This window comes from Triticum aestivum, chromosome 4D, assembly GCF_018294505.1.
Source record: "Triticum aestivum cultivar Chinese Spring chromosome 4D, IWGSC CS RefSeq v2.1, whole genome shotgun sequence".
Taxonomy (NCBI): domain Eukaryota; kingdom Viridiplantae; phylum Streptophyta; class Magnoliopsida; order Poales; family Poaceae; genus Triticum; species Triticum aestivum.
Window position 1 is genome coordinate 58,885,052 of NC_057805.1, and position 26,855 is coordinate 58,911,906.

Sequence of the window (26,855 nt, forward strand, 5' to 3'; positions counted from 1 at the left end):
GCCTCTCGAACCGCAGAGCCGCAACGCCTCTTGTCCGCCCGCCTAACCCACGCGGGCGCGTACGCTGGTGTGCACGGCGGGATCCCGCTTTCTGTTGGGCGTGGATAGATGTTCCGTTCCGGGGCTGGTGCTGGTGCTGCACCGCGTGCGCCCACGGTTTTATTTTCTTTTCTCATGTCGTGGATCGGCACGGCACGCGTCCTCGTCACTGCCGTCGCTCTCGCGGCCACCTCGGCTACTTGTTTTCCCCCTGCTTGCTTCCATCCCTGTCGTTGTTGCTCCAGCTGCTTTCGTGTGTTTTCTTATCAGGGAAAGGAAGCGAATTGTTAAAACATTTGGCGACAGGGAGACCGTGCGCTCCCACGGCACCGCTCCGACGGACGGACGGGCGGCCGGGAGCCAACCCAACCGGCTTTGTCCAGCCGTGCACTGCTTGATGATTAAACTATTTGGGGGAGGCGATTAGGCTTTATTAGTAGTCACTAGTCACCTGGTCACCTGGTACCCCATTTTAATCCCCAGTCCACGTCATAAGCCTCGCCATCTGTAGCTAGCTGACATGAACTACTCCTACTCACTGGGTTTTTTCAATGAGGCCGCCGAGGCCGAGGCCCAAGCAAAGGGCCCATACAAAAACCTCCTGAAATTCAAGTTTATTTCAGACTCATGTAAAAACAAAGCTTCAATTTCTTCGCTCAGATTTGAGAAACCCTTGATAGATGTGCCGTGTCACCATTAATCCTCGACGTTCCTCGCAGAAGAAAAAACGTCTCGAAAGAAAAAAGATGGCGCGGTAAAGTAATGGAGTGTAGGACCTACGGATCCCTGCAGCGGGAAGTAGTAGTAGTACTTAGTCTTGTTATGACACTTAACTATCAGCAGTAACCGGCTAGCAGTACACATAAGAGTGGTGTGTCACTCATTAGGAGCATGTCGAATATGGTGCCGCGACTTGTCACGACCAAGACCAAGGACGACAACAATCTCGCAACATAGCAGGACCCTCCACACAAGGCCCGACTGTGTAACCCCCCTCTTAACTACATGTGTCATCTGTACATGAAACCCCTGCCTAGGTGAGCAACATAGCAGGACTGGCAGAGAGAGAGACTGTTTTTTTTAACCGAAACCCGTAGAACAATCGTTCTACGGTATGAATTAATTAAAATAAAAGTAACAGCTCAAGTCCTTTAACCTCGCGGTAAAATGGACAAAAATAATTCAAAGGCGAAAGTAATTAAAAAATAAACTCTCAGCGAAACTATTCCTCATAAATAACCCTTTCGGGTAGCGCCCGACGCGTAGGCACTATGCTACACAGTGTAGCGCCCATGTCTCAGGCACTAAACCGTGTAGCGCCATTGCCATTAGTGCCGGCGTTACGCCGCCCACCGACTCCCGCCCCGCTGAGCGGATATAAAATCCACGCCGGCCGCCCTTTCCCGACGCGCATCTCTCCCCGTCGCACTCCTCTGCCGCTGCTCTTCTCTTAGGCCACCGTGCTCCTCCGCCGCCCATTCCCCTCTCTCTCCCGTCGGTGGTGACGGCCAACCACGGCGCCGGAAGCAGCCACGGGGGTGGCACCACACCTGTCGGCTCGTGGCCGTCGAGCCTAATAGCTAGCCAGAGACCGTCGTGACTGGTACGACATCATGGTGCCGCCGTCAGCGCGCTTAGCGACGAGGTGGCATGTCACTGCCGACGACTATGCGACGCCGGGCCCCGGAGCCACCCTCGAGCAACAGCGCATGCACCCCGGTGGCCCATGGAACATCCTAGGTCGTCGCCGTTTCTGGGGCAGGGTGTGAGCTCTACGCCGTCCTTCGCGAGTACCGGTGTAGGGCCATCCGCGGCTATGCACCCCTCGCACTCCCCGCACCTCCCGCGTCCCAGCCCGTCCAGGCAGCGCGTGTTATGTCGTGTGTCGGCCGCCGTGCACGTGCACCCCCCCCCCATCGCGCCTGCAGCCGCCTCCCCTCAGGCCCAGCTCCCGCCGGAGCTAGGGGCGCTGAAGGAGGCGGGCGAACACGAGGACATGCGGGGTTTATCCGCGACTCGACCACGACGCCGGGCTGGATTCCACAACCAGAGTTCGTAAACCCGGCGGATGAGCCGGGGTACACGAGGGCGTCGAGGGAGTCGGTGGAGACGCTGGCGCAGGAGACCGCGAACGCGGACGTATTTTTCGGCTACTTCGGCGACGACGACGGCAGCGCAGATGACGGTGACAACAGATTCATTGATCTCTATGGGAGCGGGAGCGACAAGGAGTAGTTAGGGTTTTTTCGAATGAGTTTCATTGAAAACATTGTAAACATCCTAAAATTTGAATGAAACTTGTGATGTTTGAGTGAATTGTGGAATGTTTTGAATTGTTGTTATGAAACTTTAGTTGTTTGTTTGAATGAATGTTTCTTATATTTTTTTTGTTTGAATTATTGTTGGGAAATAGTTAAAAAGGAAAGCCCGGTGCACGTAGCTCCCATTTGGTCACAAGGCAACAGCTTTACCGCTGCACCAAGGCTCCCCTTCTGTTGGGAAATAATTCTTTGTATTTTTTTTATAAAAATAGGATACACAACAAGGGAAGATATCTACAACATCAGCATGTGTAGAAAGAAGATATCTAGTAATATCACAAGCAAATTTAGAAGAATGATCACATTAATTTGGTGAAAGATGCTGGATTGAGCAAAGACAGAACCATCATGCATGATATTGATCTTGGGGCAAGCATAATACATGAACCATGCATAAGGTCTTAACATACACCGGGTCTAAACATCAACTTGCATCATCTCTTACTACTACATAGATCAGCTTGCAGGCTCTTCCACTTCTTCAATCCATTTTGCACTTCTTTGTACTTCCATCTGTTAAACAATGCAGGTATCAAGTAAGAACTAACTATATAACTCTCGCAAAAAAAAAAACTAACTATATAAGTTTTATCTATTTTCTTTGTAATGTTTTATCTATTTCTCTTTATTTTGCCATGTACAAGTAATACCAAGTTAAAGAAAATTGCCGTATTTTCTAGAATAACATGGCAAAAACATTGTACAACAAATCAAAAAAGGATCTTCAGTGTGTACATTATATGCAAAAAATAGACATAACTTTGCCATGTTTAAAAAAATCTATAATGAAATTGTCATGTGACAAATTCCCACGATTTTGTAAAATAGATGTAAAATTGCCATGTGAAAGAAGTATAAAACATTCCAAAAATTGCCATGGTCTAAATATACAAATAACAACACATGTCAAATATAGGATTTTTTTTACCATTAAAAAACATGAAATGTTTTTCAAGTTTTTTAATTGACACGTGAAAAAATTAGAAGATTTGATCTTTAACATAGATGGCAAATGTAGCAAATTGCCAGGGGCACATGGCAAATGTAGGACATTTGTTCTTTGAAAAGAGCTGAAAAAATAGTAATTTGACAAAATTAGGAGAATTGTCATGTGTTTCTCATTCTGAGCAAGTACTTATGCATGCTTGCTATGTGTTTGTTAGGGCCACATGGCAAAATTCAGTACATTAACAATATTAATAATATAAAAATGACGAAAATTCAACGCTTTCTTTCTAAGTACACTAACATTGGGGACTACTAAACCCTATGCACAAATTTTCTACATAAGATGTCTATGAAAGACTATCTAACTAGATTAACATTGAGGCTTGGAGATTGGATATACCTCTACTGCACCTCGGTGGAGCGTGCATTCCTCGGAGAGCGGCGGGAGAAGGGGGGGAGAGCGATGAGGTAGGGCCACCTCCTTTGCATGCAGCCTCCTCCTATGCAGATTGAATGACGAGGCAGCAGGGAGAGCGATGACGCATGTCGCTTCGCCATGACCAGCCACGTCCAGAGCCATGCCATGGCCAACACCATCGTCAACGCCGTGGCCGCCCTGATCAGCGCCCTGGCCAGCGCCATGACTCGCTCCATCGCCATACAGGCTAGACTTGTAGGCCCTCCAGCGGTACCTCTGCACCGGATCGTCACTCTCCGCATCCATCGTCGCCCAATAGAGGTACTCCACTGGAAAATCATGGTTCAGGCGCATGGTGGCCTTCTCCTCGTCCACAAGACAACCGGCGATGCCGATCGCCTCCTCGTAGAGCATCGTCGGGTCACGGAACCACGAGCATATCTCGCGCAGCCGGGCCAGCTTCTCCGCATCGCCAGCGGCCACCCGAACAAGGATTAGTGCCAGTGAAGGAGTGATCTCCATTGTGGCTTGCGGATTGGACGGCGACGGCTAGGAGATCGATTAGCGAGGGTTAGGGATTTGGGCGAGCTTGGGTGAGGGATTTTAGATGGACAAAGAGGAGTTGTGGAGTGGAAGCGGTTGGCTTGAAGTGGTGCACTGGACACGGCTGGCTTATTGAATAAGGCTGCGGCGATTTGACTACTCTACAGCCGACATGTGGGCCCGACGATGCAAGGTGTGTGTGGGGGGATGGCGGTGGAGCACGGTCTTTTTTGAAGAAAGCTAGGGGTTTCCCACAAAAGGGCAGCACCACACAGGAGCACCAAAGCGACCGACCGTCAAGGGGACCATATATAGGACCATAGTTGTTACGTATTTTTATATGTAGAGACTGTACTATAGGGCGTGTTTGGTTGCCCGCATAAGGTCCAACCAGGCCCGCGCGGGAAGGATCCGGCCTGTTTGGTAGCCTGCATACATTATTGGGCCTGCATCGCACGTTTCTTAAAGCATATCTGGGCCTGGCTCGCTGGAAACCCAGGAATCGGCAGTTTCTGTGGAGCCAGGCCGAGCGGAAGCGCAGCAAGCGGGCCCCTGCACGAGAAGAAAAGAAGAAACGGGAGGGATGCCAGCTGTTTACGTGGTGTCTTCTTCAACCTCTAGTAAGCTCCTCTATAATCTCCTCTCTTCCATGTCCCTCTAATCTACACAACGGTGCTTCAATTCGAGGTAAGCTCTACACGAAAAAGATGCACATCGATGCTACGGTTCCATTCAGGCGATCGGTTTGGATTCGTCGACCGTACATGCTCAATCTCTTGTTCCCGTTTGGAGCCGTTTTGGACGAATTTTGTCAGATTCGTCTCACATGATCGATTGTTTGAAATTTCCTTTGACCAACAGCCTAATCTCGCCGTTCTGCACAACATTCGTGTTGCAAGTTTCCTGTTTCGACGATCGTAGACGAGAAGATCTATATATTTCTCATGGCTGTACATATGAATATGTGTACTGTGATTTAAGACACTGCTTAATTATTCCTCTAGTCGGCGTGGTTTCTCTCGGTCTCCTCTCTCGCATCTTGCTGCGGTAGCGTCATCGTCGCCGTCGTTCATCTCGGCCTTCTTTTCATGATCCTACTGCAGTTCAGCCGCCATGGCGCGCACACTGACGGAGTTCTTCTCCTCTGTTCTCTGCCATCGACGGGGTCGATCATCTCGGCCTCCTCTCTCTCGTCCCACTACTACACTGGAGTCGTTCCAGCGTCGATCATCTCGGCCTCCTCTCTCGTCCTACTGCACAGACGATACCATGACGCGAGCACTGCATTCTCCTCCTCTGCCCACTATCTTTGCGCGAGCACCGCAACTAGTTCGTCGACGGTGTCGCTCGCCGTGCCGCCGACGGGGTCGCTCGTCCACGACTCCATGCTCGTCATGTCGGACACGGCGCCAGGGCCACTATCCACCGCAGTCGCCATGGTCCGGCGCACACTGCATTTCTTCTCCCACTTTCTCTGCTATCTCTTAACCCTGTGTGCTAAGTGCAAGTGCTAGCTCTTAATCATACCCCATACGGGCAACCAAACAGCGTGTAGTTGCATGCGCCGAGACAATGCAGGCAACCAAACAACGTACCAAAGTTGATCCCCTAATGCAGGAAGTCCATATGCAGGCAACCAAACAACTCGCAGATGTCGCATATGACGCTGTTTTTCCATAGCCAGGCTGGGTTGAGATGTCTATTCAATGCAACTACTATTCAGTACGGCAACCAAACACGCCCCGTAGTGTTTCTCGAGTTGCAGTAGGCAAGTGTTACGCGCCAGAGACTTGGAGGACCACATGTGTAATTTTCTCCTCCAAGAATGGCAAAACGCAGCTAAGATGGATGGATGAGATGTAAATTTACAGAATAGTACTATGAAACTACACATTTCACGAACACATGATTTGGACAGAGTTCCTACGCTCCCAATCCCCAAGCATATGGTTCGGAATCTTGTGCCCAAAAGAATCTGCATGTCACTTCGACCAGATTACACATGGCCAATCCACAACACAAGCTTAATGAGAAATGACCATGCACACCTGTACTATACAAGTTGCCATGACACAGCCACTTGGGCTCTTCCAAAGCATTAAATTATGGACAGAGGATGCAAATCTTGCATTTCATCCCATTTATAGACATATCTATTTGTTTAGAAACGGGGACTACATAGGCCACGGACATGACTGTTTCTTAATGCCCCCTACACCCAAAGGAGAACTATAACAAAAAAAAAAGTGTCATTGTCGCCTCAGATGCATAAAGGAGTATTTCTCTAAATGATTGCCCTGTCAATCATAAACCTACAAGTCAGCTCAACACAAAAGAAAAGAGGGTTTCTTCTTTCGGAAGTTTTTTTTCTGGCAAATTGCATTTTTGTTTCGTTGTTGACCTCACAGCTACATGTATAAAATGTAGTAGAAATTAATCGGGTCACACAAGGTGAGCAATACTCTGCAATAGAACTACGTACATGATTACCATACACAGCAGGATTTTGTAAACATTATTCAGTGTGAACCCCTTCACACTTCTCTCTGTAAAATGTTGCTAGATGAATAAAATCTTTTCATGTTAAAAAAAAGGGCAAAGGAGGATACAAAAAAAAACATATTCAACTATTGGTGCACCATACCATACAGATACAGGCAGACGAAAGCGTACATCTACCACAAATAACCCCCCCTCCCCATGATGAAGCATGAGAGGGACATTTCAACCAAAAGTTATGAGATGCTGCATCCAACGACCAATAGAAATGGACCTAGGTTTTTGGGTGTCACGCAAGGCGGACGCCAGGTACCAACCTGATTTTGCAGCAGGCAAATCAAACCTTCCAAATACAGATAGAACATTGCTTCCAAATTCCACTAAAAAAAGAACATTGCTTCCAAACAGATATGCGAATCATGCATCCATTTAAGGTTTTGGCAGTGCCAGCGCAGAATGTAAAAATTATTCGACAACTCTGCTGTTTCAGTCTCTTGCCCACCTTTACCATGCTTCTGAAACAGTTCTATCAAAAGATGCAGACACACCTTACTGCTACTCTTGCCTATTTTGTTCATAAGTATTGAACAGATTACGAAACTCCACATCCACATCCTTCGATGAGTTTCACATTTTGTCAAGTCAAACACTGCACCACCATATCTATTTCTAAGTTTTTCTTTCCCTTATGAGGAAGGAGAATGTCCATTACCCATGCCTACATCGAACTCAACAGAATGTCCATGGGCCGCATAAAATAAATTTTAAGGAAAACTATATTTGTACTGCAAATTCTCCTCTGAGCTCATTAACCTCAAGCAGATAATCGTGGGTCACCTGCTGGCATCTGCTTCCTCTGGCGTAACTGTCAAAGTCACAGGTACATTGTTCGCCCTTTTAACAAGAACTTTAAATGGCACTCCAACCTTGTCCCCCATGATACCAATGATCTGCAATGTATACTCTCTATTAACTTGTCTGCACAAATATCCCTCAAAAAGAAAAACTCATCCGCACAAATAAAAGGATAATTTGACCCCCCCCCCCCTCCCCCCTCCCTGAGTTGAGATTTGAGAATTCGATGCACAGAACACTAGAATAATAACCCCAGAAGCGCATGAACCATGTTAGGCAACAGGCACCAGAGGCCACTATTCTAGCATCAGGCTTAATTCCATATCACGATCTAACATGACATAATTACTTCTTTCAAAATAAGGAATATTGCAAGTGATAGAAATTTAAGAAACCTCCACATAACCAGAGGTTACCCTAGTTACCTCTTTGATCGTTTCCACTGGTTTACCATCAAATTCAGTGACTACGTCCCCAGGAGCAAATCCTGCACGTTCGGCTGGCGAGCCTGGTGTAACCTGGTAATCCACTAATCCAGTATCAGCAACTTAGCATGGCCTAACTATAATCAGAATAAATAATAAGTCAGAAACAGCAGGAGATATAAGAAAGAAAGGCATTGAACTGTGATAATTAGAATTGTACAGCAAGTTTAATTCAAGCACACCACAAAGTCACAATTATAAGAATAAATAATAGGTCAGAAAGAGCAGGAAATATATGAAAAAAAAGCAATGAACTGTGATAACTAGAATTGTAGAACAAATTTAATTTGAGCACAGCAGTCAGAAACCTAAGAGTGAGTCTTCTGGGCTGCAGAACGTCTCATCACGGCACAAGACGAATTATGAATAGCTTACCATTGGAACAAGCACACCTTTGCTTACATCTGGGAAAGAACTTGATCTTTCTTTAAGTTGCGCAATGACCATTGGATTAAGATCAAGCATCTTCAAACCAAGCCACGGGCGTACAACTCTCCTGCATTGCACAATAGAAAGTAACATCATGCTGGATTTCAGTTAAATTTGTGTAATACTGATGTTCATTCATCACTAATCGGGTTACTCGAGTGGTAGAACACAAACAAATAAGAGTTAGATAATTCGATCAATCGCATTTTTATCAAGTGACCTTTCAGTATCTCAATCTAAGTTACGAGTGGACTAAACCAGGACAAGTTACCATGTGACAAGTATGGGCGATAATTTGAATATGGTTTTGGCATCAAATAGTTGAGTTGTCACAAAATGATAAATAACGTGAACAGAAGTTGATTCCCACACAGAGTAAATTATAGTATAAGATATCTACAAAATAGGAAGCAAGTGTATCACTAGCATTGGCATATTGCAACAGAGACAAAACGATTGGAGGTAATTGCATGGCCATGTATGTTCTCATACTTCGCTGTATCAGTGTGCACGCTTCATCTTGAACATTATACTTGGTGGTGGTATGCGTGTGGTAACATTTAAGTAATCCAAAAGAATCTACTTACAGAAGGTAAATGCAGACTGACTACCTATAAACTAACTTCTTGTATACAAAGCGGAAACACCATCATCATACGACTTTCACTTACCTCATACTCCCTCCGTCCGGAAATACTTGTCATCAAAATGGATAAAAGGGGATGTATCTAGATGTATTTTAGTTCTAGATACATGTCTTTTTATCCATTTTGATGACAAGTATTTTCGGACGGAGGAAGTACAATGCATGTTCTAACATCATTCCAAAAGTGTAGATAATAGCCTAAAGTTAAATAAAGAAATTTCTGAAGGCAAGGTGAAATACAAGACAGTGCAATAGTTAAATGCAACCTGAGTCATACAACTAAAGGCATACCCATTTTTCTTGAAGTGCTCCACTATTTTCACGACATAGTCAATCGGTACTGAAAAGCTCAAACCATCAGCATCCCTAAGTTTCATCACATTAACTCCAATGATCTCGCCATCGAGGTTCACAAGAGGACCTCCAGAGTTACCCTGCAGCATGCAAATGCGTCCACAGTTTGTTCTAGAGAAACTGAGACCGAACCAAAAGCACCAAGGAAACAAACCACATATGTTTGCATTACATATGTATGAGGCTACATTGGCAAAAACAAAATAGATGAACCAAGGAAAAACTTAAACAAAAACAAAGGTTGCCCTGTTCTTCAATATTAGTCCAAGAAGAAAGCAGATACACAAAATTTAATTCCGTAATACTCCCTCCGTTCCTAAATACTTGTCTTTCTAGGCATTTCAAATGACTATCACATATGGATGTATGTAGACATATTTTAGAGTGTAAATTCACTCATTTTACTCCGTATGTAGTCACTTGTTGAAATGCCTAGAAAGACAAGTATTTAGGAACGGAGGGAGTAGAAAGCAGGTAAAAATTAATCGATACTGACATCTATGGTCACCACCCGAGTGACAAATGGATCAGAATAGAAAGTTGAACGTTGCAACAGGAAGGTGCACAGTAGGTAAATAGCTTAAGCTGCTACTATCTTTTTTCAGATTTGCTACTGTAATTTCTAATGTTTTCCTCAAAACTGTTTGGTGCATGGTCCTCATTAGTCGTCTGTTGCTCTCCGGCCTTGGCCCCGGCTGAGCCTTGTCTCTTATTTCGTGTGTGTTTTGGGCTTGTTGAGCTGTGCCCTCAGCAGTACCTCTGGATTTATTATTGTGAGACTTGGGTGTGTGTGTTCTGAACTAGTCCTTGTATGTGCTCTTGGCGGTTTGCTTTATTTATAAAGCGGGGCGAAAGCCTTTTTCGGTATGGTCCTCATTCTGATAGGGTGCAGTTAGGAATATCTTTCCCAATTCATGATTTTTCAAAGCTATATTGTCCCAACACAAATTCAAATACATTTATACATTCAGTGTTAGTGTTTCCAATCATTATTTTTTTCATATCTCCGCATGTTCACAGAAGAAGGAAAAAGAGTGTGATGGCTGGTAACAAGACCTAGTAAAATGACATAATAATTACCAAACAGATCAGAATATCCAAGTGCACGAAGGATGTGCGCTAAAATCATGTCCAGGAAGATGAGGTCAAAGGTCTTACGATATTGATGGCACAATCTGTTTGCAGATACTCCCTTCGTATTCCTCCAAGACCCAGATCACTACTTTTCCGGTCAACACAACTACAGGAAAATGGGGTGAAAGTGGAACATTGAAGTCAGCAAAATAAAGAGCAAGTTTGGGGATCAAAAGTGGACCAGTAGTGTTAAAGATAGCCAGGGGATGAGATAAAATTAAAGCAAAAAAGGGTCAGTTTTAGGGAAATCTTAACCTTACAATGCCAGCTGTAACTGTATTCTGAAGAGAAAGTGGGCAGCCCAAAGCAACAACCCAGTCACCTGGTCGAAGCTTACATGAGGATCCAAGTCTTGCAGCTGGTAAAGGTGTCTTGGACTTGATCTTCAGAACAGCGATATCTGAGTGGTGGTCAAAATTGAGAACTACGCCTTCAAATTCACGACCATCTTGTAAACTCACACTAACCTGTTATAATTGACCCATTTTTAGGCAAGATTGAGGAAGCAAACAAATATCTATACTATTTAACTGGATGAACCAAGATGCTGGCACAACATTTTAACAGTATAAGGAAGAGGATAGAAGTGTAAGTAAAAAATCTATCTTAAGCAGAGCTACGATGTGGTAATTTGTTAGGAAAAACACTGAATTGTATATACTATGGCTTGGGTCAAATTTGACCCTATAAAATTCCAGAACTTCAACCTTGGTACTTAGGTTATAGACTACTGTCCATTTTTATAGGGTTATCGACTGTTATTGACTGTTCTAGTGTTCCATAACTTGAAAGAATGATAAAGGACCAAGGACAGTCCATTCATCCATGTATAATCAAGAGACATATTCTAACTTCAATTCTGTTATAATTGGTCACAACGCATCTGTCCTATTCTGTAAAGAAAGTGATGCGGGTAGAAACAATGAATATGAGTTAGTTCAAAAGCTTCCACTTTGCGAGATTAGAGAAGTTTCTCATGTCAATTTTTCTTCCTCCGATGTACAGAATGAGAAAAAAAGGTGCTATGACTAACAATGATATGCAATTCATTTATGTGAACCTTTACCAATTACAAAGAGATGGTCTCAACTAGCTGTGATGAAGGTAGAGAAGCATTGTTTATACTTCATACACATCAACCTCAACAGTCAACAACAACTGTCTATGGAAGTATAGTAAGTGATAGTAACCTCAATACTAGCATTCGAGATTTATCAAGCATCATAACCAACATATAATATACACATCTATACTGATAGCTCAACGCTGCTCCAAATTCAGAGATATTCTAAGAGTGAGGGGAAATGGCTCCCTTTATGAACAGTAAATTCTAAAGAAATACTTGGAATTATAAAAAGTCACACATATTTTGAGTCTTTGATAAGCCTGCAAATTTGTACAAAAAATTAACAGTTTTGCGCACTAATTTTTTCCAAGCCATAAAAAAGGAGACAAAACATTAATAGCACTAAATCGTTTTTTAATAGGGTGCATAATTAATTCCCCCCCCCCCCCCCCAAATAAAGTTTGTAAGCACATAAGAATACATTTACATCCATAAAGCATTTTGATTTATTATTTCCTTTACACCCAGGAACAGGTGCTCCAGGTTAGAGTTTTAACTTTCCAGTGTTTTAAGAACTTCAACAAGTCATATCCATGCATCATAATACTAGTTTCATTTGTTAATGATAAGCATTGTACAGTATTAGCAATTAAAAACAATAAGGTGTGCGTCAATGAGGCAGCCTCGCCTATGCCACGTCAATTTTACTGTGTTGAAGGGGGAGAGTAAAAACCGCATCGACTGATCCATCCTGCTCTCACACGTCTCCTCTCGTCTCCTTTCTCACGAGACCTCTCTCGCCCCGCGACTCCTCGCCGCCACCACCACTCACGACGGCCGATTCCGGCGAGTCCCGGCGGCGTGTGGCAGACCAACGACCTCCCCTCGCCCCTCTCCTTCCTCCCATCCCTCCAGATCCGTCGCCTGAGGCCTCCCACGCTCGCTCCTGACTCTCAGCGGTGGCTAGGGTTTCAGGCGCGGCGTCCCCTTCATCGCCGGCGAGGCTCTGACGGCCTATAGCGGCTCGTCTCCGTCGCCTCCCCCGACCCCCACCCCCCACGTGTGGCTCCGCCTCATGGATGTTCCTTCCGCGCCCGATGGCCATGAGATGATAACCCCATCAAGAGGTTCCTCCAGGAGGTCGGCACCTACGCCCTCGCCGTGTGGCCGCTGGACGAGGGTCTGGTCCGGTACGTGCTCGAGCACCCTTGTTCACCGCGCTCACAGGCCTCATCTGCAAGGAAGGTACTTCTGCAAGTACTGTGTGTGCTTAACTGCTTGTGAGTGGAAATGGGTTGTGGAATTTATGGTCCACCACGATTCCTTGTACTGCACTTGAGCTGATTTCATCAATGAGACCTTCATAATGTTCACTTCATGCATTCTGAATATCTGATTGAGTAGTTCTTTTTTTTATGTGAGAAGATTGAGTAATTCATTGGCTGAATCCTTGCACTGAATGATAGAAAAGTTAACTTTGTGAAATGTGTCTGACAACAAATGCCCTCACAGGTCTCTGCTATGGTAAGCTGGAAGCTGACATCTTTGACGTTTGTTGTCCCCATCCTTGGACAAGACTCACTTCCTCCACGCCCTCTTGAAGAGTTATGTATTTCCTGTTCATTAGCTATTCTACAAAACCTGTTCATTCGTAATTGGTATCAACCAATTAACTGGCATCATCACATAACATAACTGTAATGTAGTTTGTCTTAGTCTGAGTTTTTGTCTGTCGTGTGCTTGCAACCGCATCGGTAAGTTCCCTGGCTCCCAAATGAACTATACTATACTTTCTCTGGTGTAAATTCATAGCATGCTCATGTAAACGAACACCACCTTGCGGATAGAACAGGTTCATCGTGCAACTCTGGAAGATGGCAGAGAAGTAGTTGTGAAAGTTCAGCATGATGGTATCAAAAGAGATCATACTAGAGGTTGCTCTCAAGGGATTTGCCAAGTAAGTCCCGCTCACCACACCACGAAATTTGGCCTGGTGGATTCGTTAAATCCACCAGTACAGTGTTCTGATGCGCATTTGTTCTTGCAGTTTTTTCAAGGAATCAAGCGACGAGGATTATAGGACACATAGAGAAGCTCATGGAGTACCAGCAATCTATTTCAGTACCTCTCAAATTGCTAATTTTGATTGGTCCATATGGATGCCTCACATAGCAATAAAGAAGGATTATAGGTTCATTAATATAGTTGAAGAGGAAGACGAGGTGACACATTCATAGGCTTAGATCCATCAATATTTTATGAGCTGTATGGTCTCCTCCGTCCCATAATATAAGAGAGCGTTTTTTGACACTAATGTAGTGTAAAAAACGCTCCTATATTATGGGACGGAGGAAGTAGTATTTAAAGCAAGAAAGTACCTTACATTAGTGATGCTGCATCAGGTTAGCCAGATGTATATGATTGCACCACTTGATCTGCACTTCTCTATATTATATAATGTACTGAAGAAGCATGTCACAGATGATGCGGACTACAAAGCAAGTTATCTTAGCAGGTAGTTTCTATCATGTATATTCAAGACTTATAAACAATTATCATATGCCTCTGCACCAGTGAATTCATCCCCCTCCTCGTCCTCTCTACTCCATTCGAGCTCTAACCCTCACCTCTATTTCGGTCTCTCTTAGATTTGGTGCAGCGGCCGCCTCTCTCTCTCTCTCTTGATTCAATCCCCCCAAAAAATCTCATATTTGGTTCTGTGCCTACAAGGTATCCGATGAAAGAGCCTGTACATATGTGATGTTTATATTCGTACATAGTACCTATTATCTGTCTTTTAGTTTCAGTCGATTTCTTTAATTTTGTGGCATTTTCAATTTCAAGATGTTACTTCAGGAGCTGAAGTAGAAAATGAAGGCTGTTGCGCGGATGTTGGTCTGGAGCACCACTCAGAGGCCTTGTTATCGAGTGGGAGTATCAGAAGGTAATGGGAGGTGATGCCGAGTGGATCGATGACAGTTGTGCCGTGTTTCCCCTCCTCACAGACGCTTCAGAACGACATCTCAACATGGCATCGGTGGAGGAGAGGATCACTGTCGTGCGCCTAGTTAAGGGAACAGGCTGAGGTCCTCATTCGACCTTAATTTCAAGGTAGCTTTGCTGCTTAATTACATACCCTCCTAGCTAGCTAAAAAGAGACATTAACTTTTGCGTGTGCAGAATTGTGTGAGTTGTTAGTGAAAGTTAGTAGAGCTTGCTTAATCATGATGTAGTAATTAGTGCACTGCTGCTTGTGTAAAACACTGTAGGATTGAACATAGCCAGGATATAAAAATGACCACTATGCTAAAGAGGCTTATTCTATATCTTTATGTCAGTTACATACACTGTCTAAATGCTTACTTCCTAATTTTCCTTCACATTTTTGTGTCCTTCCTCTTAGCCTTTAGGTAGGCTAGGAGGCGGGTAACCGCCGCCACGAGCATGATCCCCTCCTTGCTGGCGGTCTCAGCGACAGCTTCGTCGCCGTATGGAACCCGCCGCCGCCGCCGCCACGGCCACCACCGCGTCCGAGAGGAGCGGCACACCAACTCACAACAGGACTTCCTCAGCTGGTTTACTCTCTTTTTTTCTCCGGTTTCATGCTTTGCGCAACATGTCTGGTGTCACTTGGATTTTGGTTGAGCTGTGGGGCTGAACCGCGGATCTGATCCAGATTATTTCAGCCTGGATTTTGTCTTCCTTTCTACCTCCTATTTCACTTTTGGTTGGTTCTTCTTGCTTCTGCTGCTCTTTTGCAGTTTTGGCTGGTTGCTAGGTGTTTGTTCCTTGGACTCTAGCTATCTCATTTTTCTTCCTCTTTCTCCTTTTGTTTTTCTTTTCTTGGTTAGAATGAATTGTTTATGGACTGTTCTGCATATACTGATTTTGGTGTCAGCTCAAGGTAAAAGGCAAAGGCTGAAGGTAAGAAATCATCATTAGCTAGGTAGCCGCACATGGTCTGGTTTCTTAGCATAATTTGGAAGTACCAAATGCACTACTCAATATTAGTACTCATTTAAAAAATATGCCACTGTCTTGTTTGTCAATTCCATTTTATTAATCTAGAAGAAACCTAGAGCAGATACTAACACTTTAGATAACACTTATACCTAATACAATAGTTAAATATGACTTCAATATCTGAATTAACAAATGGAATTTATATTGCGTTGAAGCCAGATATATGAATACCCTCAATGGTTACTAGTGTTTCTTACACAAGTAAGAAAGAAAGCTTAATATTTATCTAGAATGGAATATAGAATCAAGAGCTTGGTAGTAAAAATTGAAAATCATAAATCAACGGTGGATAGAATCACAGTTAACTAAAATGATCAGGCGCTATTTCTTTCCTTATAGTATTGAAAGTTTTGTTAGTGCCAATGCATCTGCATACAGAGTTGTGATATTTTCCAATTGAAAGGTAGCAATGTCTGAACCTAAATGGTTGCCATACAGTTAACTTCGGTGTTTGTCTAATGCTTATTTAACTTAAATGACCTGATAATTGATGCACATCTGTTTTCACCCTTTATCCTGAAGAATTGTTGCATGCTCGTGTTGTGTGCTTACACCTAAGGTTCATGTAACCGGTTTTCTTTCTGGTTATTGTCAACGGAAGCAGCTGATAAATATGAATTCAGAGGAAGCAGCTTATAAATAGGGACACTACTGTTACTATTTCTCTAGGTACTCACTTTTCTTGCATTTTCCTTTTATTTTCTTGGATGCAGGGGCTGGCTGCTTTGTGTACCCTGCATATAGCAGAGTAGCAACTGAGTTACATATACTGAGAGCACGATGAATAATCAGTATCTACTGGTTGCATGGACACTAGGCCCCGCCGTGTTTCAGTCCAAATATATCCACTGAACAATTGTTTGGATGCAGTCTATTTTTGTTTCTTGTAGTGTCAGTTCAAATAGGCGTCAAGAATAGTGCCAAAGATGGTTAAAGGCTAGCATGCCAGTATTGTAAATTTAGTTAGATGGATCTACACATTGGGCACCATTGCTGAATCATGAAAAACATAAATGATTTTAGTTTTCTAGGTTGTTGGTCGGTATACCCTAAATAGATCATCCATTTCATGGTCAGTTTGCTTAGTTGTATGTCGGCATAGCCCTGATATGATCATTTGTTTTCTGCTCGCCATGGATGATTTATTCCTGTTTTGATTGGAGTGCGTCGTTAGTCTAACTTCTAACTAGCATATGCACACACTTTTTAAGAAAGCCAAGAGGGAAAAGGGAAAACTATTACATGTGTCTATCTATCCAAACAACATAAATCGAGACTTTTATCTTGCCAGAACTTCTTATTGTTGTGTTCATCTTCTTGAATACATCTTTTTAACGTCATCCTATTTTTATTCCAGTTGTTTACAGGTCACCCCTTTGTTGATTGTTGTTGGGTGCCCAAGCCATTAGAAAAGAGTGATGCCTCAATCAAGGTAGATCCGAGGATAGAACCTAGGGTGGCTACCATCGATGGTGCTAGCCAGCAAGCTCCTGGGTGACTCCTCGATGTTGACCATTGTTGGTTTCCTTCGTGGCTATTGTAAAATGGCGCTTCATATCTCACATTTCTATATCTGAATTTTTTTTGGGTCTCATGTTTATGTATCTGCGGGTTTGCCATACATTTGTATTTGAACACTTGTACACTAGCTCTGTATTTGCCTACGGTGCTCTCTTCCCTCTATCTGGTTATGACGTGAAAATAGGATTTGTAAGTCAATGGGCCTCACAGGACGCAGCTGCGGCTAAGACAAGGACATGTTGAAGCAGCACCATCCATTGTCGTGCTCCTCGACATTGAGAAGAAGTCACTCCCGAGTCGTCTATGTACCACCTCCAGGTATACCAGATGTTTCTACTATTCTTCCTGCCCCTTCATCCATGGTCTTTGTACTACATCATTAGTTTTAATTATTGAGGCACAAGAATAACCTGTATGTCATGTATATGCTTCTTTGATAGCAGGTTATTAAATGCGGATAGAGTAACTTGTGCACTTCTTGCTGCATGTATCCTCGTCTCTGTTCTTAGGAGATATGCTGAACAGTATCTTCCTCTCGTTGCTTTGCAGGGCATGTCAAGAACTGGTAGCCAAGGATCTCCATGGAACTGAGTGGCATTTATTGGTGATTTTACAATTTGAGCATTCAGTTTGAAGCCCCTTTAAATTTCCAGTCGTTGTGTTCTTATAGTTTTGGTGTAGCACTTCATGTCACAATTGAATACTGAATTCATTACTTCATGAATATGTGTTGCCTCTTTCCCTCTGTCTGATTCTATATCATGCCTTCCAGTGTTTTGTGTTTCAGATGCCCTAATCTCCTTTTATTTGAGTGTCATTTATTTAGCTCTTTTAAAATTTGTAGTGCAACTTCTTACTTAAAGATAAAAAAAGAAATTGAAATGGGCGGCTGCCAACCTGGCACCGCCCAACTTCCTCTCAGGAGGCGCCACAAGGTGGCGCCCCAATCCCTAGTGTCAGCCGTAATGGATAACACAAGATGAACACAAAAAGTACTGGTAGTGCCAAGTTACTAACCTTCCCCTTTAGACCTGGTTTTGTGCTTTGAAAATCTGTAACAAGATGGGCACATGTCAATATGGTCCCATCTGGATCTATTATAGTCCCTGATCCAAGGCTCTTCTCTCGCAACCATCCATTTTCTACAGAAATAATTGCACAAGTTTACAACATATAGCTAGTGAAACTGGTCATAAGTTTTAACAATTTCCGTTGCAGCTACATTCCCACCTTGCATACAAGAAATATTCACCACAGCAGGACCAACTGCAGCTGCAGCATTGGCAATTGAGTTTCTGCCTAGACATCCTGGGCAACATCTCGAATCATCAGAGTTTCCACCAGAGGCATGGTTGCTCAGGTTTGCGGGTGGAACCGATGCAGATGCAAAAGAGTTTAGTATAGGGAAACTCCCTGTAAAATCCCCTGTACACAAAAATTTGAATACAATGAGATTTTTAAAAAATTAAGCTCTTGGTAAAGAGCAAGATATGGAGGCATTATTGGGCGAAACAAAGTGTAACACACACAGCATTTCTGTGAAATATATGTGCTTACAAATAGTGTTCTAATGTCCAAATGCAGGCCTCCACCAAACTGGTCTCCAACTATGTTTATTAATATATAACATCGTTGAATCCAGAGTCCAGATAACACCTCAATTCAGCTAAACTACTCGCTCAGAACAGTTGCACATCCATTAATAGCATTTACTACGTACTCTCAAGAAATCATCACGTAATAAGGTAAAAAAGGAAAAGATATATGACGGCAGACAAAAAAGGGATTTACTGCCCTAAGACAACATATAAGAAAAGAAGCTAAACCACAGTCACATCATTTGAGAACAGTTGTGCCCCGAGACAGAATTTATTTTCCAAGAAATGTTCTTACACTTCTCCCAGCAAAGAACTTCAACAGTATTTTTTTTAGCAAAATACATAAATATGTTTTACCATTTGCAAGTCTATATCGACACTCTACAAACAATAGTATGAGTTGCGCTTGGATACTAATCACCTTAACCATCCATAAAATCAGAACGACTATAATTTTTTTGGAACTTTCCTTGCAATTGCTTACTGTGTTATGATTATGTTCAATGCATTTAGAGCTAATTAATCACATGTTTTGCTTTTCGCATTTCGTTTGGTTTTATGCATCAAAATTAAAACCCCTCAAACTCTGTCTCCATCTCCTCATATATCTCTCCACGGCATAATGAACGTCCCTTCCTCTGTCTCCTCAACAGCAGGCTTTAGTGCCAATTTGGGGAAACTAATAACCATCAGCAAGGATGATCTAGTGTCAATATTCCAACAAGTGTTCTGTGTTGCAAAAATAGCTAGCTTAAATAAACTAATAACCATTTGGTAGTTGGCACCACAGTCCACAAAGCATTCGATAGAGTACAAATGATTACCGATAATCTCGAATCAATGACACCCTGTTCAAACGTAGGTGATAACCGTAAACTAGCCCAGACAAGCAGATGACGCGACAGCAAACCGAACCTTGCCACGGCGCGAAGAGGGGGTTGCTGGAGAAGAGCCCCGTGGCGGCGGTGGACAGGAGATGGCGGAGCGGCGCGGAGGCAGACACGGTGACGACCGTGGCGGAGTCGCCGCGGTCGAGGAGGCGCCCGGCTCCCGCTGCGGCGGCGCCGGCGGCGAGGAGTAGGGCGGCGCGGCGCGGGTTGCGGAACATTCTCGAGCGTGCGGGAGGATCGCCTTGGACTTGGGAGAAAAGAAAAAAATATTGCGGGAGAAGAAATGTAGCGTGGTCTGTCTGCTCCAGGATGGTGGGCCGTACAGGTCGCCGCATCAGCTTGGGCTGGATTGAACTTGGACTTTTGACTTGGAAATGGAACTGGAAACTGGAGGACTTGTACGTATTTTTGATTCATGTATACTCCCTCCAACTACAAGTATTTCGGTATAGAGGTAGTATAAATCAACGAGATACCAGGTCACTTCCAGCTTTTTGGGTGTTGATGACAAGTGACTCATTGCATGTGCAACACTTGCCACAACGGTACAACCTGAGAGTTTTGTGTTTTTCTTTAGATTCATTTATAAAAAAGATTATATCTCTCGAATTGTGCGTTCGAATGATGAATAGTTTTCGCCGTTGTGTTTTTCATGTCGAGATCTTCGTAACTAGATACCATGTTAATATTTTGGATTTTTTAATAGAAATTAGGGACCAAAACGAAAAATACAAAAACATAAAACCAAAAAAGGAAGAAACCTGAAAGCACATTGTGTGCCTTTTCACTTTTTCAGGAAGCACAATTGAGATCCACGCGAAAGCACAACCGTGTTTTTCACTTTTTCAAGAAGTTATGCTTCACCATGAAGCACAATGTGCTTTCAGTTTTCGGGAATCACAACTTTGCTTCATGCTTCAGCACGCAATTGTGCTTTGTCACGCGGGTGTGCTGCACGAGAGAGAAAACAAGTTTTTTTTATGAAAAACCCAAGAAAAATCCAAAAACACGTGCACGAAAATTGTGCATTCGCGGGGTGCGCGAGTGTGCAACACATGACGGCAATTGGGTGCACCACACGGCGTGCTAGAGCACTCCCCCGGGGTGCCCATTGCGAGCCCCCCGCAATGGGTGTCCGTCACCTAGTTGCTCCCATAAAGCAGACTGGCTAAGGGTGAGACATCCTCTATGTGACGCATTCTGCATCGTTTCGCACAGAGTGAGCCCTTTGATTGGGCTGGCCCATTGACGCGAACTGTAGCTCTGTATAGGTTACTATAGCGACTCGGGCAGGTAGCGACATTTTTACTTGTTTTTTCATTCACTTTTTAGAACTAAGTATATTTAAATTTTTATGTCTTTTAAAAAAACTATAGAAATTTCAAAAGGTGCTAAAAAATCAAATTATTCTCAAAATTTCAAAAAAGTTCTCAAGCTTACAAAAATATTCACTGTTTTAGAAAAATATCGAAAAATCAAATATGTTCATGTTTCCAAAAATATGTTCTCAATTTCTTTTAATAATATTTTCGTGTTTTAAACATTTTTGAAAACAAAGGTTTTTATTTTGTTAAACGTGATTATTTTTTAGTAACATTTAGAGAAGGAAAAAAGGAAACAAATAGGGAAAAAACAACGAAAAAACCAGTCAGGAACCTTCCCAAAACCAGATCTTGCTTGCTACCTAAAATGGGCCGACCCATTTACCTCGTTCTTTCCCTCTCCCATGTGTGTGTTTTTGACGGCAGTTTGACGTATCATGCATCAAATAGGGAATACCGGCTAATGTACCGTGGTTTAAGCAACAAATAGTCGGACAAACGCCCATGCCAGTATGCCACTATGTGGGTCGGGCAGTCCATTTACATCTCCATTTTTTAAAATGTATATTACTAACAAGTTTTTTTAAATGTGGTGTCAAACAAATAGGAAATTGTATAGGAGAATACATTCATATTTGAGCTCGGAATGTTCTGTTCCCGAGCTCATTTGAGCTCGGAATAAATAGTAAAAAATGAAAACAAATAATTAAAATTCTGATTTTCTTTTTGTGATGAACTTTGACAATTTTTTTAAGTGTTTACAAAATTTCATCATAAAATCATATTCGTGGAAGTCATGGCAAAAAAAATCAGCACTTCAAAATGCTTTTGAAAATAACACTTTTGGAGCATTGATTTTATTTTTTTCGCCACGACTTCCACGAATGTGATTCTTTGATGAATTTTTTTAAGCACTGAAAACTTTTATCAATTATGCCCCAGAAAAATTTCAGATTTTTTTTCATTTTTTTTAAATTTACTATTCACCCGAGCTCATTTGAGTTGGAGCTCAAAAATTCTGCGACTTCTCATCCTTTTCACCATAGAAGCATTATCGCCATCGGTTTAACACTACTTTCTAGCTAGACGGTTGCATATAATCCTAATCAACGCTCAGAAGACAGACTGCGTATTGATCAACAAGTGGTGAGGTTACAGACTTACCGGGTTGTTTTGAGCATTTGCATGAGCAGGTGGTGGGGTTCCTGGATGCCCAAGCCTGTTGGAGTCAATGGGGATCACATCATGTAACAGACACAAATAATCAATATCCATATATAAGAAAGTAGTGTTAAACAAGCAGCGGAATACCTACAACCTGTCAGAAAAGTTAACAATTCACTGAATTAGACAACTGATAAAAGCGCGTGAAAAGGTACAGGATGTTGGCACCGAGGGAAATGAATAGATCCCTAAACCCTAATCCTTCAGTCCAAATGCCATATTCGCGCCTTCAGTCAGCCATGTCGGTCTCTCATTGGAACAGATCAAACCCCAATGAACTCCCTGTATCAATTGCTTAATACCCATGAGCTTCCTAGCACGAAAGGAACATGAGAAATCGGACGCCATAAGGTCGCCGGCGAGGGAATACGAGCAAGCGGAGAAGGATGATTTGTTCTTTTTTCTCTATCGAAGTGGAAGGGGAACATAGCGTGGGGGTGATGTGTTGGGGAACGTAGTAATAATTCAAAATTTTCCTACGTATCACCAAGATCAATCTAGGAGATGCTAGCAACGAGAGAGAGAGGGACTGCATCTTCATACCCTTGAAGATCGCTAAACGGAAGCGTTACAAAAACGCGGTTGATGGATTCGTACTCGCGGCGACTCAAATCGCGGAAGATCCGATACAAGCGCCGAACGGACGGCGCCTCCGCGTTCAACACACGTACAGCCCGGGGACGTCTCCTCCTTCTTGATCCAGCAAGGGGAGAGGAGAAGTTGAGGGAGAACTTCGGTAGCACGACAGCATGGTGGCGGTGGAGCTCGTGGTTCTCCGGCAGAGCTTCGCTAAGCACTACGGAGGAGGAGTTGGGGAGGGCTGCGCCTGGGAAGGGGTGCGCTCTCTCTCCCTCACTATATATAGGGGGAAGGGGGAGGAGGAGGCGCCCTAGGGTTTCCCTAGGGGAGGGGTGGCGGCCAAAGGGGAAACCCTAGATGGGTTTGGGCGCCCCCACCCCTAGGAAACTTGCCCCCCAAGCCGGGAGGGGCGGCTGCCCTAGGGGAGGCGCCCCACCTCTTCAGGTTACGTGAGATGGGGTGGGAGGGGCGCACATCTCCTTAGTGGGCTGGTGTGGCCCCTCCCCTTGGCCCATAAGGCCCCATAACGCTTGTCGGTGCCTCCGAAACTCCTTTCGGTCACTCTGGTCGTCACCCGGTACTCCCAGAACAATTCCGGACTCCAATACCCTTCGTCCAATATATCGATCTTCACCTCCGGACCATTCTGGAGTTCCTCGTCACATCCGGGATCTCATCCGGGACTCCGAACAACCTTCGGTAACCACATACTATTCCCATTACAACTCTAGCGTCACCGAACCTTAAGTGTGTAGACCCCACGGGTTCGGGAACCATGCACCACATGTTCCATGAATGATCTCACCGGATGAACCACGATGTCGGGGATTCAATCAATCCCGTATACAATTCCCTTTGTCCATCGGTATGTTACTTGCCCGAGATTCGATCGTCGGTATCCCCATATCTCGTTCAATCTCGTTACCGGCAAGTCTCTTTACTCGTTCCATTATGCATGATCCCGTGGCTAACTCCTTAGTCACATTGAGCTCATTATGATGATGCATTACCGAGTGGGCCCAGTGATACCTCTCCGTCATACGGAGTGACAAATCCCAGTCTCGATTCGTGCCAACCCAACAGACACTTTCGGAGATACTTGTAGTGCACCTTTATAGTCACCCAGTTACGTTGTGACGTTTGATACACCCAAAGCACTCCTACGGTATCCGGGAGTTGCACAATCTCATGGTCTAAGGAAATGATACTTGACATTAGACAAGCTCTAGCAAACGAACTACACGATCTTGTGCTATGCTTAGGATTGAGTCTTGTCCATCACATCATTCTCCTAATGATGTGATCCCGTTATCAACGACATCCAATGTCCATGGTTAGGAAACCATAACCATCTATTGATCAACGAGCTAGTCAACTAGAGGCTTACTAGGGACATGTTGTGGTCTATGTATTCACACATGTATTACGGTTTCCGGTTAATACAATTATAGCATGAACAATAGACAATTATCATGAACAAGGAAATATAATAATAACCATTTTATTGTTGCCTCTAGGGCATATTTCCAACAGTCTCCCACTTGCACTAGAGTCAATAATCTAGTTCACATCGCCATGTGATTAACACTCATAGTTCACATCGCCATGTGACCAACACCCAAGAGTTTACTAGAGACAATAATCTAGTTCACATCGCCATGTGATTAACACCCAAGAGTTTACTAGAGTCAATAATATAGTTCACATCACCATGTGATTAACACTCAATGAGTTCTAGGGTTTGATCATGTTATGCTTACGAGAGAGGTTTTTAGTCAACGGGTCTGCAACATTCACATCTGCGTGTTCTTCGCAAATCTCTATTTCATATTGTAGATGTTGCTACTATGCTCCACTTGGAGCTATTCCAAATGGTTGCTCCACTATACGTATCCGGTTTGCTACTCAGAGTCATCCGGATAGGTGTTAAAGCTTGCATCGACGTAACCCTTTACGCCGAACTCTTCATCACCTCCATAATCGAGAAACATTTCCTTATTCCTAAGGATAATTTGACTGTTGTCCAATGATCCACTCCTGGATCACTCTTATACCCCCTTGCCAGACACGTGGCAAGGCACATAGCGGTACACAACATGGCATATCGTATAGAGCCTATGGCTAAGGCATAGTGGACGACTTTCGTCCTTTCTCTTTCTTCTGCCGTGGTCGAGCTTCAAGTCTTAACTTCACACCTTACAACTCAGGCAAGAGCTCCTTCTTTGACTGATCCATCTTGAACTCCTTCAAGATCATGTCAAGGTATGTGCTCTGTGAAAGTCTTATCAGGCGTCTTGATCTATCTCTTATAGATCTTGATACCCAAAATGTAAGCAGTTCTACACAGGTCTTCCTTTGAAAAAAATCCATTCAAACAACCCTTTATGCTTTCCAGAAATTCTACATCATTTCCGATCAACAATATGTCATCCACATATACTTATCAAAATGTTGTAGTGCTCCCACTCACTTTCTTGCAAATACAAGTTTCTTGTAAACTTTGTATAAACCCAAATGCTTTGATCACCTCATCAAAGCGTATGTTCCAACTCCGAGATGCTTGCTCCAGTCCATAGAAGGATTGCTGGAGTTTGCATACCTTTTAGCATCCTTAGGATCGACAAAACCTTCTGGTTGTATCACATACAACCTTTCCTCACGGAAACCGTCAAGGAAACTTTGTTTTGACATCCATCTGCCAGATTTCGTAAATGAAAATGCAGCAACTGCTAACATAATTCTAACAGACTTTAGCATCACTATGATTGAGAGAGTCCCATCACAGTCAACTCCTTGAACTTGTTGGAAACTTCTTTGAGACAACTCGAGCTTCATAAATGGTGACATTACCATCAGCGTCTGTCTTCTTCTTAAAGATCTATTTATTCTCAATGGCTTGCCGATCATCGGGCAAGTCCACCAAAGTCCATACTTTGTATACATGGATCCTATCTCGGATTTCATGACTCCTAGCCATTTGTTGGAATCCGGGCCCACCATCGCTTCTCCATAGCTCATAGGTTCATCGTTGTCCAACAACATGACCTTTAAGACAGGGTTACCACTCAGAAGTTGTACACACCCTTGTCGACCTACGAGGTTTGATAGTAACTTGATATGAAGATCCATGGTCATCATCATTAGATTTCTCTTCAACTGAGGTTGGTGCCACAAAAACATCTTTCTGTGTTGCGCTACTCTCTGGTTGAAGTAAAGGTTCAACAACCTCACCAAGTTCTATCTTCCTCCCACTCAATTCTTTCGAGAGAAAGTCTTTCTCGAGAAAGGACATGTTCCTAACGACAAACACTTTGCCCTCAGATCTGAGATAGAAGGTATACCCGATCGTCTTGTTTGGGTATTCTATGAAGACACAATTTTCCGCTTTGGGTTCGAGCTTTTCTGGCCGAAGCCTATCGACATAAGCATCATAGCCCCAAACCTTAAGAAACAACAAATTAGGTTTCTTGCCAAACCATAGTTCATACGGTGTCATCTCCACGGACTTAGATGGTGCCCCATTTAAAGTGAATGTAATTGTCTCTAATGCATAACCCCAAAATGATAGCGGTACATTGGTAAGAGACATCATAGATCGCACCATATCCAATAGGGTGCGACTACGACGTTCGGACACACCATTACGCTATGGTGTTCCAGGTGGCATCAACCGTGAAACGATTCCACCTTGTCTTTAGTGATTGCCAAACTCATAACTCAGATACTCTCCCCTTGATCAGATCGTAGGAACTTGATCTTCTTGTTATGATGATTCTCAACTTCACTCTGAAATAGCTTGAACTTTTCAAACATTTCAGACTTATGCTTCATTAAGTAAATATACCCATATCTACTCAATTCATCGGTGAAGGTGAGAAAATAACGATATCCACCGCATGTGTCAACACTCGTCGGACCGCACACATCAGCATGTGTGATTTCCAACAAGTCACTTGCTCGT

The 26,855-nt window shown here is 43.5% G+C and overlaps 2 protein-coding genes across 3 annotated transcripts; both read right to left on the reverse strand.

The window, feature by feature from the left end:
• Positions 1-2,685: 2,685 nt before the first annotated feature.
• On the reverse strand, positions 2,686-4,493 carry LOC123099611 (uncharacterized). The gene is made up of 2 exons (XM_044521733.1): positions 3,709-4,493; positions 2,686-2,873 (listed from the first exon to the last, which is right to left on the reverse strand). Exons 1-2 carry the CDS (start codon positions 4,246-4,248, stop codon positions 2,817-2,819), a joined length of 597 nt encoding a protein of 198 aa, XP_044377668.1. The 5' UTR covers positions 4,249-4,493; the 3' UTR covers positions 2,686-2,816.
• Positions 4,494-7,119: 2,626 nt separating this feature from the next.
• Positions 7,120-20,080, reverse strand: LOC123096196 (putative protease Do-like 14). 2 transcript variants are annotated; one of them, XM_044517840.1, is made up of 9 exons: positions 19,795-20,080; positions 18,512-18,706; positions 18,299-18,423; positions 10,927-11,138; positions 10,696-10,777; positions 9,475-9,617; positions 8,484-8,604; positions 8,049-8,141; positions 7,120-7,718 (listed from the first exon to the last, which is right to left on the reverse strand). In XM_044517840.1, the coding sequence occupies exons 1-9, from the start codon at positions 19,985-19,987 to the stop codon at positions 7,602-7,604; spliced, it is 1,281 nt and encodes a 426-aa protein (XP_044373775.1). In that variant the 5' UTR covers positions 19,988-20,080; the 3' UTR covers positions 7,120-7,601. The 2 variants fall into 2 exon arrangements, with proteins under 2 accessions (XP_044373775.1, XP_044373776.1); XM_044517841.1 differs by having other exon boundaries at positions 8,049-8,152.
• Positions 20,081-26,855: the final 6,775 nt, after the last annotated feature.

What these genes read in the sequence shown, in the direction of transcription:
- LOC123096196 (XM_044517840.1), bottom strand. Translation starts at nt 19,987, where the DNA reads ATGTTCCGCAACCCGCGCCGCGCCGCCCTACTCCTCGCCGCCGGCGCC. An exon ending in GAGCACTTCAAGAAAAATGG is followed by an intron (nt 8,605 to 9,474) that starts GTATGCCTTTAG and finishes TGTGCAATGCAG; the next exon opens with GAGAGTTGTACGCCCGTGGC. An exon ending in CAGTGGAAACGATCAAAGAG is followed by an intron (nt 7,719 to 8,048) that starts GTAACTAGGGTA and finishes TATACATTGCAG; the next exon opens with ATCATTGGTATCATGGGGGA.
- LOC123099611 (XM_044521733.1), bottom strand. Translation starts at nt 4,248, where the DNA reads ATGGAGATCACTCCTTCACTGGCACTAATCCTTGTTCGGGTGGCCGCT. An exon ending in TCCACCGAGGTGCAGTAGAG is followed by an intron (nt 2,874 to 3,708) that starts GTATATCCAATC and finishes ATTGTTTAACAG; the next exon opens with ATGGAAGTACAAAGAAGTGC.